Genomic DNA, 13,128 nt, shown 5'->3' with positions numbered 1-13,128 from the left:
TTCCCGTTGAGGAAATTTAATGTTCACTAAATGCTATCCGCATTCAAGAGACAACGAGATTTTCGGATAGGTCATGAAATTTGATTTGTACTAGTTTCAACTTCTTATTTTTTGGCTAGGAGTTCTAGTGATCCTCAATTGTGTTTCTATACTATATTAGGATGTTCTTCAAGATTCCAACTTGACATTTTGAAATCACTTGTAGCTTATTCAATGTTTTGTTTCTTTTCCAATAAACTGATATTTGAAAATAAATAATAAATTATTCCATATAAAAATGGATTATTTGAGAACTTAAGGTATCTAGGTTAAATAATTAAAAAATTAATGTTATACAAAATTAACTGTAATTTAATATTTAAATTGATAATTAAATAATGCATTGAATTGAATGGTATATGGAGTTATTTGGACCAACATATTTTATCAAAACAATTCCCAAGTTTGTATGAATAGAGTTATGTACTAATAATACACACAAATAGAACAATTCAACCTTCATGATCCCATTTACGACGTTATTAATGAAAATCGAAACTAGTGGCCAAGTCTCAAAACTATTACAATTTCAATATTGATATCCGATAACCAAAATTTTAAAGAAAGAAATAGTACAAGTTAGTATATAGCTTCAACTGCCAATAGTTTAAGAAACACGGGGCATCGTCTAGTCTAGTCTAGCCGATAAAATTTGTTTGCGATGTAAAATGTAAGGGCAGGAAAGGAAGAGAAGTGCATATTTATGAGGTGAGACTACTACTACTCAAGAGTGTGTTGATCTCCCCTATAATATTGACTGGCCTTCCATCAAACATGGATGATAGAGTACTCTCACAAAGCTTCTTCAACACCCTGGTTTTTGTCAAAGCTGTTTCCTGCATTTCAAAAACATTTCAATGATTTCAAATATCAAGTTTGTCAATTGATTATTGTTTTTTCTTAAACAAAAGAAACTGACCTGCTTTGGCCACAATGAAGATAACGAATTCTGCAGTTCCATTCGTTTAACAAACAGTTCTTTCAAACCATCCTTTAATTTTGCTTCATGATGTTTCTTTTCCTCGAGGGTACTCACAAGTCTGTCTAGGAACCTGGACCAACAATCCAAAAGCATCTGCATGAATATATATATGTGGGTAATAGCCGATATGTGATTTTAGTATATACCTTTTTGAGTTAAGAAGCATGATCATATCTCTGGTTTTCCTATTTGTAAGCAAAGAGATGACTGACGAAAGATCCAATAACATTTTCTCAATTGCATCAGCAGAGTATTGCTGCAATACGAAAGGTGCAACTGATTGGACATGATTTTGCAAGCTTAACGTTTCTTCACACCTCAACTCCAATATTCTTTGATTCAGAAATGCCTTAATCTGTCAAAAAAAAGAATGAAAGATTATAACACCTTATCCCATCATCAATCATCATCTATACTACTCTTACAACATTTTAGTCGTTTAACCTACATCAAACAAGCTCTACTACATATATTGACTTAATTTGCATGAGCCAGTTCATAGTACCTCAAAAAGATCATCAAGAATCTTATTCCTGTATTCAGTCTCCAACAGCTGGCTTCTTCCCTCCATGGCAACCTGATCATCAGCTATGGTGTTCAGTTGGGTAGATTGAGTTTCTGGCACTGACTGAATCAAGGTAGCATCTTCTTCCAGTACATGAACTTGAGGATTCTCGACACTGACATCCCAAGATAGCTCTGAACTGGAGACCTTTGGGATATGGCCACCATCATCATCATCATTGGGTGAAGAGTTATCTAAAACCTCATTTGCATCAACAATCTCATAAGGACCCAATCCGTTGCCAGAGTCTTCTGTTTCTTCAATGGTACCAATATCCCAGTCAATCTGGGAGCTATCAAGTGTAATATCCCAGTCAATGCCATCAGCAGCTATGTTAAAGTCTTCAACTGCATCATTCAATGCATTATCTCTTGATTGATCATTTATAGAATCAAGAACTTCACAACCCACAGAGACAGTAACAGAAGGGGGATTTTCAAGAATTTGCCTCAGATTTGACAAAACAAGCTGAGAAGTTTTCTGTAATCACAAGAGATGCAAAACATATGCCAATGTTACTTCAAGCAAAGCCCACACAAGAGATGAATACAAAAAAAATGTCTTACATCCTTTTCAGTGTGAGCCTCTCTAACAAAATTTGCATAGAATTCAATGGCATTTGAGACAGAATCACAGTTCAAAACTTCCAGAATTTTGTTAAATATGCTTGGAAGTGATCTCTGTGCAGATTCTAACAATTCAACCTTCACATTTACACCCTGAAATCATGATTCACATAGTTACAGATAAAACCAACAAAAGAAACATTAAACAAATGCAACCAAGTGAGAAATAATTCACGATTAGAACCTGCAAACCTAACTCTTGACAAGCCTCTATATATTTGGTAGCCGAGTGAGCAGCATTTCTTTTTATATCTGCTTCTTTACGTTCTAGTTCTACAAGTTGTTGTTGAGCTTTTTGGATTTGCTTTTTCTGATAAGGGCTTTAAATAGGAAAACATATCATAAATATCCAATAATAAGTCTCAAACTAAGCAATTTCAATCACTAGTTGAAACACTTACATTTCATAATTGACATTTTGAACCATAATCTGGGCAGCCTCACCTAAGTATATATGATCATTCTCGAAAGCTTTCACAATTGACTCCCAAACCCCCTGACAAATCGCAAAAAACTTACTTAACATTCATTCCTGAAATTAACAAACACAGAGATAATAGAAAGGATTTGTCTTTGTGAATCTTACAGCATCACCTGAAAGCCGTCCAAAAATAGTGCGGCTTTCTGGAGTTGATTTCACAAGAATTTCATATATTTGTTTAGCTTCCAAATAACCAATGCCTGAATAATAACATCAAAACAAGTTTCTTTATCTAAAATCGATAAATCTTAAATCTTAATCGATGAAAGAACCTTCAGAATCTAGGGTTTGGAAATAGGGATCGATATTCTTCGGCAGTGAAGAGAAAGCAGTTGATATCTTAGCTCTGACAGCTGCCAGTCGTTTCCGCCAATCGGCCGGTATTCTCTTCCGATCAACCAACCATTCTGAAAAGAAGAAAAGAGAAAGATCAGAGAAGTGATCTCACTATAAACAAAGAATCAATCTCAGATATAGATGATCATCATCTTGGCATATACATGCAATTAGTAATAGAGTGAGAGAGAGATGAACCTCCAAGACGAGCAAACGCGATATCAATCGGAAGATTACGAATGTCGTCTTGATTCTTCATTTTCAGCAGAAAATTTTCTTCCCGATTTCGGAGGAACTCAATTTTGTTGTTCAAGTTCGGTCGAAACTATCAATAATGAAACTGTGCGTGTAGTTCACGCTTTTCACTCGCGCGTGATGTATCTGCCGTTATTTCATTTGGGCTAAACTCGGTTAAAATAGCCCATCTTATTTTGGGAAATTTGATGAAATGGCCCCCATAACAGGGGAAATTCCAAAAAGGGCCCCCGCCTACTAAAGTTGGCAAAAAGGGCCCTTTTGCCCTGCGAAATGTCGGAAATACCCCTTCGGCGCCATTTCTTACGCTCAAAGACGCGAATTACCAATCACGCGATTTAATCTAAATCGCGTGAGTTCATCACCGCGATTTAGATGAAACGCGTGATTGGTAATTCGCGTTTTTAAATGTACGTGAATTACCAGCCACGCGTTTCTTCTAAATCGCGGTGATGAACTCACGCGATTCAGATTAAATCCCGTGATTGGTAATTCGCGTCTTTAGTCGTATATATAATTTTTCGGCCCTAATTTTAAACAAAACCACCCCGATTCTCCCTCCCACTCCGACTTCCAAAACCACGTCTTCTCAACTGCCGACTTCCTTCAACATCGATCAAGATCATCGTTCACTCAACATCGTTCCTCGTTCAACGTCATCGACTTTCCACTCTATTCGACATCATCGTCTTTTTCCGCCGTCTATTCGACATATTCCGGTAAGTTTAGGGCTTTCAGTGTTAGGGTTTAGGGTTTAGAAGTGTATTATGCCGTCTATATTGATTTATATTGATGTATTTAGGGTTTAGGGTTTGGTTCTCGTTTCGTTGATGTGTGTAAATGCTTTTAGTGTGTATATGACGAGTATTGTATGAATGTTCTTATTCTGCATGCATGCATTTCACGCTTATTCATTCATTTCTCGTTTAAGAAATGACATTTCCGTGTTTGTGAAGAAATGATATTTCTGTGTTTTCTTTGACTGTGTAGGCTTAGGGTTTATCTGTTTTGTTGCTTTACTGCTTCATTTTCGTCTGTTCTTATTCTGCTTTACTGCTTTACGTTTAATAGAATGCCAATGAGACAGGATGAGTTGTTGATCTAAGAAATGACACATCATATGTTTAATGTCTTTAGAAATGTCCATTACTGCACCTTAATGTATTACTGCACCTTAATCTATTAAGAAATTTGCAAGCATTTCTCAATGGTTAATTCGATTTGCTTATTCCCATCTTCTTCCTTGTTTTGTAGATGGAGTCCACTACAATACCCGAGTTTGCTGGGAGGGTATCCTGGAAAACCAATATGGGAAATATTGCTGCCAAGTTTGCCAAGATGAATCTAACTGAAAGGGTGGAGGAAACCCAATTCAGATTCTTATTCAAAGGGCACCCGTTACTGCGTTTCTCAGGAATGATTATACACCACATGCTCCTCAGGAAGTCCAGCTCAAATTCTATGGAGATGAAGTTCCTTGTGAATGGAGAAGAGCTGTGCTTCGGGATGAGGGAGTTTGCATTGGTTACAGGTCTCAATTTTGGGAGATTCCCTACTGAGCAAACAATTTTCAACCAGGTTGAAGAATCTCCAACTTTGGTTCTTAAATATTTTAAACGTATTCCACTTATTAGAATAGGAGACCTTCATTCAAAATTCCTGTCCTGCTCTGATAGGGAAGATGCATGGAAATTGGGGCTGGTATACCTTGTTTCCCATTATCTCTTTGCCCTTGACCCGATGAGGATAATAAATATGAAACTCTTCAGCATGGTCGATGACATCGACACCTTCCTCAATTTTCCATGGGGAAAGGTGGCCTTTAGAGCAACCATGAAGGGTTTGACCAGAGACCTTGATCGCTACAGGAAGCTGTATCTGCAGAAGAAGGATGCCGCCTCGGGGAAGAAGAACAAAGACAAAGACAAAGATGTTGATGTTTCTTATACCGTATATGGGTTCGCACTAGCCTTACAAGTGTGGACTTATGAGGTGATCCAAACGTTTGTCCTCAATCTTGCAATTAAAACGACGCTTCAAACTGAAGAGCCTGTCTGCCCAAGAATAATACAGTACAAATCAAAGAGGAAGAGCACTGCCTCTGATCTTCACACTGCCCTGCAAGGCACTATTGTTAAGAAAATGGAATTGTCTGAAGAAGAGATGATCTTATATGCTGGGGATGACTTTGAAGATATGGGAGGTAATGTTTATGATGTCTTTTTTGATCTTGACTGCAGAAAGAGGAAATTTGGAGATATTGACGATGGAGTTCCTCATAAAAAAACTGTCATGAGGAAGAAAAGACAAATTACTCCAGCCAAAGCCAAACCTTCCACAAGAAGAAGAACCCGCAACCCTACCCCCAGCACCAGCACCAGCACCAGCAGCTCTTATTCTGTCGAGAGCGCCACGAGTAGAAAAGACGAAGAAGAAGAAGAAGACGAAGACGAAGAATCCTCTCCCCCAACTCCAACAGCAACAACTCCCCACGATAGATGTAGATTGGATCAACTTTCGAAGGAGCTAAATGAATTCAAAACTGTAATGAGAAACGAAATGACTCTCTTCAAAACTGAAATGAGAAATGAAATAAGTCTCATCAAAACCGAAATGAGAGATGACATAATTCTCATTAAACGGATGTTAAAGCAACTACAACAAGGGGAGAATGATGTGGTGAACACTGAGGACAATGATGTGGTGATTTTGGAGAAAGACAATGCTGTGCTTGTGGAGGAGAATGAAGTTGAGGTATGTATTTCTTGTATTTCCTTGAATTTGGATAATTGGTGCATTTCTTGCATTTCGACTAATTGAAGGCTTTTCTGTTTATTGTAGGATGGACAAGAGGAAGACAATGATGTGCTGATTTTGGAGAAAGACAATGTTGGGCTTGTGGAGGATAATGAAGTTGAGGTATGTATTTCTTGCATTTCCTTGCATTTGTATAATTGGTGCATTTCTTGCATTTCGACTTATTGAAGGCTTTTCTGTTTATTGTAGGATGGACAGGAGGAAGACAATGTTGGGCTTGTGGAGAAAAATAATGTTGAGGAGGACAATGAAAATGAAGAGAAGACAGTTGAAGATGGTGTTAAAAATACTGAGGTATGCATTTCTTGCATTTGGTGCAATTCGCGCACTTTTCCTAATTCTTGCATTTGGACTAATTGAAGGGCTTTTCTGTTTATTGTAGGATGGACAGGAAAAAGACATTGTTGGTCTCTTGGAGAAAACCACTGTTGGGGAGGGGAAGGACAATGAAAATGAAGAGCAGACAGTTGAAGATGGGGAAAAAAATTTCGAGGTATGCATTTCTTCCATTTGGCGCAATTCGCGCACTTTTCATATTTCTTGCATTTGGACTAATTGAAGCGTTTTTCTGGTTTTTGTAGGATGGGCCGTTGTTGGAGATGGAGAATGTTGGGAATTTGGAGGAGAAGACAGTTGAAGATGGGCAAAAAAATTTCGAGGTATGCATTTCTTGCATTTGGTGCAATTCGCGCACTTTTCCTATTTCTTGCATTTGGACTAATTGAAGTGCTTTTCTGGTTTTTGTAGGATGGGCTTTTGATGGAGATGGAGAAGACAGTTCAAGATAGAGAAAAAAATTTCGAGGTATGCATTTCATGCATTTGGTGCAATTCGCGCACTTTGCCTATTTCTTGCTTTTGGACTAATTGAAGTGCTTTTCTGGTTTTTGTAGGAAATGGAGAATGTTGGGAATTTGGAAATGGAGAAGACAGTTCAAGATGGGGAACACAATACTGAGGTATGCATTTCATGCATTTGGTGCAATTCGCGCACTTTGCCTATTTCTTGCTTTTGGACTAATTGAAGGGCTTTTCTGGTTTTTGTAGGATGGGCTTTTGTTGGAAATGGAGAAGACAGTTCAAGATGGGGAACACAATACTGAGGTATGTATTTCATGCATTTCATGCATTTGGTGCAATTCGCGCACTTTGCCTATTTCTTGCTTTTGGACTAATTGAAGGGCTTTTCTGGTTTTTGTAGGATGGGCTTTTGTTGGAAATGGAGAAGACAATTCAAGATGGGGAACACAATACTGAGGTATGCATTTCATGCATTTGGTGCAATTCGCGCACTTTGCCTATTTCTTGCTTTTGGACTAATTGAAGGGCTTTTCTGGTTTTTGTAGGAAATGGAGAATGTTGGGAATTTGGAGGAGAAGGTGGAGGAGAAGGTGGAGGAGCAGGTGGAGGAGCAGGTGGAGGAGCAGGTGGAGAAGCAGGTGGAGAAGCAGGTGGAGAAGCAGGTGGAAGATAATGAAGATGATGTTGAAGAGAAGGTTGAAGAGAAGGTGGAAGAGGAGGTGGAAGAGAAGGTTGAAGAGAAGGTGGAAGAGAAGGTGGAAGAGAAGGTTGAAGAGAAGGTGGAAGAGAAGGTGGAAGATAATGAAGATGAGGTAATTCTTGAATTTGGATTAATTGAAGGGCTTTTGTTGCCTAATTCAATGATTTCTTTGTAGGTGGACGATGATTTCGTTGTGCAGAGGGGTAGGAAGGGGGTGCAGAGGGGTAGGAGGGTGGTGCAGAGGGTGGAGGATAATGAAGATGAGGTAATTCTTGCATTTGTACTAATTGAAGACTTTTGTTGCCTAATTCAATGATTTCTTTGTAGGTGGACGATGATTTCGCTGTGAAGAGGGGTAGGAAGGGGGTGCAGAGGGGTAGGAAGGGGGTGCAGAGGGGTAGGAAGGGGGTGCAGAGGGGTAGGAGGGTGGTGCAGAAGAAGGTGGACGATCATTTCGTTGTGCAGAAGAAGGAAGAGAAGAAGGAGGACAAGCGGATAGATGAGGATGTGGTGGTACTGGAAGATGCATCCCACATCCTATTTAAGAGAAAGAGGACGGCGTCGAAAGCTGTACTTAGTCCCTATGTCGTCCCTCGGCCAAGAAAGAAGACGATTGTTGTCGATCCTATGTCGACTTGTAATGAGCAACTGAGGAAAGAGTTCAGGAAAGAATTTGCGAAAGGGGCTACATTTAAAGACGTTCAACTCCCTGATGGTGCTGGAGACCTTAAGTTCTTCACTACAATTCTGAGGTTAAATAAGTGGCTAACTGATGTGGAGATGAATGCAGCAATTTGTCTGCTAAGAGCAAGAGCAGTCGCCTACCCTAAGTCGTACCCGGAGGATTTCACCATCTTAGATTGCCAGTTTGGCCCTTTGATTACTTCATACTATGACGATTTTGTTGCTGACTCGGTTGATCCAGAAAAACCAGAAGGCCATACTTTCAATCAAGTCATTTACCACTACTACTGGGGTAGAGAAGATAAACATATGCCCGGTTGGAGCAGTGTTGATGTTATTTACTTCCCCCTCAACCTCAACAACCTACACTGGGTACTGTGTGTTATTCGATTGCAAGAATGGAGAATTGATGTTTATGATTGCGATCAGACAATTTTCAATGATGAAGAATTCGGAAAATACATGAAAGCCATTTGTGAGATGGTGCCGCCCTTCCTTCATAAAGCAATGTCTGAAGTTGAAATGGCCAGGTATCCTAACATGATAAATGAAACTTTTAGATTTCAGAGAATCCCACACCCTGAAGTACCAAAAGCAGAATGGAGTGGGGACTGTGGCGTTTTTGTATTAATGTATTTAGAGTACCTGACTGCTAAACTTGGTCTAGAAAATTGCATATCAAAGAATATGCAAGTATATAGAGAAAAGTGGGCAGTCAGGTTGTACCACCAGATTTTAGAGCCATGAAGTTGTAAACACTGAATTATTGTTGTATATTGTTTTGTAAACACTGAATTATTGTTGTATATTGTTTTGTAAACACTGAATTATTTCACGTGTATTGTAATATAATTCACGTGGTAAATAGGTATCATAAAATTCACGTGGTTGTAATAGGTATCATAAAATTCACGTGTATTGTAATATAATTCACGTGAATTATATAAACACGTGTATTACGTGTATTGTGTTCTGGAATATCCCAATATAATTCACGTGGTTGTAATATAATTCACGTGTATTGTAATACGCGTGATTCATAACTCACGTGTATTACAATATGACTCACGCGTATTGTAATATTACAATACACGTGAATTATATTACAATACACGTGAATTTTATGATACCTATTACAATATATATGCGTGAGTCACTCACTGTATGGCCAACCTGTATGGAAATATCTGTATACAAATTTCAATCACCATACAATATTCGAAAACCAACAACAATCAATCAGCATACAATATTCGAAAACCAACAACAATCAATCAGCATACAATATTCGAAAATCAACAACAATAATCAGTATACAATATTCAAAATTGCACAGACAATATTCATGTTTGTGGCTGAGATGATGGCGGCTGAGATGATGATGCTCTTGCAGCTCTTGCGGTAGAGGGTGCAGGCATTACTGATTTGCATGTTGCCCTGTTGTGACCCTGACCACCACATGAGCTACATCTTCTCGGCACCTTACGAATCTCACCTTGGGATGACCTACGCTTTGTTTGAGGACGCCCTTTCTTAACCTTAACAGGTGGTTTAAGGCACACTCGTTGCTTGATATGTTCTGGAATATCCCAATACTCTTCATGACAAACTGGATATATTGTTTCCGCGTAAGCATTGACCCACATTTCACTTGAGTAATACCTGAAACATAACAATTGAACATGTGAGAAATAAAGTTAGTTAGATAAATTCAATAGCAAATAATCTAAAGTAAACCTTGAGCAGAACTCATAGGCATCCAATCTATGGGTACGTGAAGCAGCCAGGGCATGAGTGCAAGGAAGACTAGATACATCAAATACCCTACAACTACAACTCATTCCTCTCAAGTCAACTTTATAATCAGATTCACCGTCATGGACATAAAACTCGAAACGGTTAAGTGGATGAACGTTATATAATCTGGCCTTCTCAGCTTGATCACGTAAGAACTTTTCATAATAAAAAGATAAACGTTCATTGTGATTGGAAGCTTTTTCTCTTCGACTGTTAAACCAATCTTGTAATGTGAATCTTAAATAATTAGCTAAGATTGATATGGGATACTTTCTAGCTTCCCTACTTTGACTATTGAAGCTCTCAGCGTAATTACTTGTCATTTGATTGTATCGTTTACCCGGAAAAAATGCACGACTCCATCTCTCAAACCCAATATCTGCCAAATACATAGCAATACGAGGGTCCTTAGCATTGATCTTGTCAAAATGCTGATTAAACTTCAAGATTGTGTATGCTTGAGAAGCCAAACCAAACTCGGCGTGGCAGTGATCGGTTTTGAATTTGGCCATAATATTCATCTTGATATGATATGTGCACGCACCGTGGTCAGCTTCTGGAAAAACAGCACACAAGGCATTGGCGATGCTTGGGTGTCTATCAGATACAAACACGAGATCATCAACCAATCCAATTGCATCTCTAAGTTTTTGCATAAAATAAGTCCAGGAGTTGTTATTTTCAGAATCAACAATGCCGAATGCAACAGGATAGAGTTGTTCATTCGCATCTAATGCTATCGCCACCAATAGCTGACCTCCAACCTTGTGCTTAAGAAAACTGGCATCGACGCACAATACTGGACGACAACAGTTTTTGAAACCCCTAATTGAGCAGCCTAAGGACATGAACATATACCTGAAATGACCGTGCTCATCCGTCTGGATGTCTGTTATGGTACCCGGATTGTTCTTCTCCAACATGTACATGTATGATGGCAATTTACCGTAAGAATCTTCTACAGTTCCTCGCACCGCCATTAGGGCCTTTTCTCTAGACCGCCAAGCCTTATTATAAGACAACTTTATTCCATAAGTAGTCTGTATGTCTTCCATTATTTTCTTGGGCATGTGGTCATGGTGATGGTCCATGTACTTGCTCTTCATGCATTCCCCAAATACCCATGCTGGTGCTGGCCTTTGATTCTCTTGCCTCGTCACAATTGAACAGGTATGATCTTTTACGAATTTACGAATCTCAAACATTTCCGAGAAATTTACTCTGACAGCACGCAGTCTCCACTTGCAATTCTTATCCAAACATTTCACAACCCAAAGTTCTTTTTTTGACTTCAACACTTTGAATTCAAAATGATTAGTCATGGCATATTTATATAACCTCAGCTGAAGTTCTTTTTTATTCTCAAACAAAGAACTGACTTCCAATCCGATTCCGGTACTTACTGCCTCATGTAAAGGATTTTCACTACTTGGTATGTTACTAGCAACCCATTCACTGCAGCTTGGTTGAGTACGAACAACAATATTGTTTTGTTGTGTACTAGGAACCCAAGAACCGCTTGGATTTGGATTGGTACTAGGAACCCAATCAGAACTACTAGGTTGGGTAATAGGAACCCAATCATCATCAGCATCATCCCCCACATTCAGACGCAAATGTTCATCTTCAATGTCATTTTCAAAGAAAACCTCACGCTGCATCGGGAAGACGTCGGGGTCATCAATTTCTGGAACAGCTACACTTTCTTGAGTTGGTAGTGACTTCTCTACTAAGGATACACACAATGGAGTGCGGTTGTGGACTGAAACTGCTTCATGTAAAAAGAACTCCACATCCACATCTTTTTTTATATCAGTTATATAAGAAAATTTGGCAATCATGCCAGGAGCATTATACTTGGCTTGAAGCAATAAATCATATCTAGATTTGTCAACATCGGTAGCAGAATAAATTTGATCAACTAATTGGGCATAAGTAGAATTTTGGGGAACAATCATACCGCTGTTTGACTTTGCAGAAAAATGAGTAAGATCGTCCGTAGTTTTCCACTCTCCATCAAAGTAAAGAAGTACAGGTACTTGAGCTGCAATTGAAAACAGTTCAACAACATCACAAGAATTGAAAACAGTTCAACAACATCACAAGAATTGAAAAAAGTTCAACAACATTACCATAACCGAGGAGAGTTTGCTCGTAGAGTTTCAGGAAATCCAATGCCGCAACTTTTTACCATAAGTTTGCTTCAATGAATCTAATGGGATAAGAGCTCCCTATCCAATAGGTCCATTGAAGCAAACTTGTGGTTAATTCTTGGAACATTGTATCTCCACGAAACATACCAGTAAACTCTACCTCAATACTAGAATAACAAGATAGTATTGAGTGAAATCAGCTACACTATGCCAGCATGCAAACCCTAAACCTTAATACTAGAATAACAAGATAACTCAAGAACTGTGGAACTTAAACAAAAAGGTCTTGTAACTATAAGAACTGTGGAACTTAAACAACGTACTGATAAACAAATTCCAAGACAATAACTCAATAAGACTTTCTATGCACTAAAACGAAGCTAATACCCAAATCAAGGCCTCGTTTGAGGAAGGGTTATTTAGATTTAATCAAATCATTTCAATCATCCACAAATTACCCTTACTTTATTTGAATAGCATTTTAAATATTAAATAAACATACCCATTTTGAGAACGGAGAGTAGTGGGTAAGCTGCTGCTGCTCGTGGTCGAGTTCTTCAGGGTATCGTGGTGTCGTCGTAGTCGTCCGCTGCTGCTGCTCGTGGTCGAGTTCTTCAGGGGAGGGTCGAGTCGGAGTGGCGAAAGCGAGAGAAGAGAGAAGGGGAAATTAAGGATTCGTGGTTTTGTTATAAATTAGGGCACAAAAATAATATATACGATGAAAGACGTGAATTGTTATTCACGTGTTTCATCTAAAACACGTGAATAAACTCACGCGTTTTAATGTGAAATGCATTCACGTGTTTCATCTAAAACACGTGAATAAACTCACGCGTTTTAATGTGAAATGCATTCATGCGTTTCATCTAAAACGCGTGAGTTTATTCACGCGT

General features: G+C 38.7%; 1 protein-coding gene across 1 annotated transcript; it reads right to left on the bottom strand.

Annotated features, from left to right (window-relative positions):
• Nucleotides 1–485: 485 nt before the first annotated feature.
• On the bottom strand, nt 486–3,361 carry LOC124933955 (CDK5RAP3-like protein). Its single transcript, XM_047474407.1, has 10 exons — nt 3,228–3,361; nt 2,966–3,100; nt 2,799–2,893; nt 2,614–2,708; nt 2,397–2,532; nt 2,153–2,305; nt 1,527–2,066; nt 1,168–1,376; nt 959–1,091; nt 486–875 (listed from the first exon to the last, which is right to left on the bottom strand). Exons 1-10 carry the CDS (start codon nt 3,286–3,288, stop codon nt 741–743), a joined length of 1,692 nt encoding a protein of 563 aa, XP_047330363.1. The 5' UTR covers nt 3,289–3,361; the 3' UTR covers nt 486–740.
• Nucleotides 3,362–13,128: the final 9,767 nt, after the last annotated feature.

This window comes from Impatiens glandulifera, chromosome 4 (assembly GCF_907164915.1).
Source record: "Impatiens glandulifera chromosome 4, dImpGla2.1, whole genome shotgun sequence".
Classification (NCBI taxonomy): domain Eukaryota; kingdom Viridiplantae; phylum Streptophyta; class Magnoliopsida; order Ericales; family Balsaminaceae; genus Impatiens; species Impatiens glandulifera.
The sequence above is the reverse complement of the archived record's forward strand: the minus strand, read 5'-3'. Positions and strand labels throughout refer to the sequence as shown.

Bases quoted from the DNA above. Each gene is read 5' to 3' on its own strand.
- LOC124933955 (XM_047474407.1), bottom strand. From the start codon at position 3,288: ATGAAGAATCAAGACGACATTCGTAATCTTCCGATTGATATCGCGTTT. The intron at 3,101-3,227 runs GTTCATCTCTCT...TCTTCTTTTCAG, and splicing joins CGCGTTTGCTCGTCTTGGAG to AATGGTTGGTTGATCGGAAG. The intron at 2,709-2,798 runs GTAAGATTCACA...GCGATTTGTCAG, and splicing joins GACGGCTTTCAGGTGATGCT to GGGGTTTGGGAGTCAATTGT.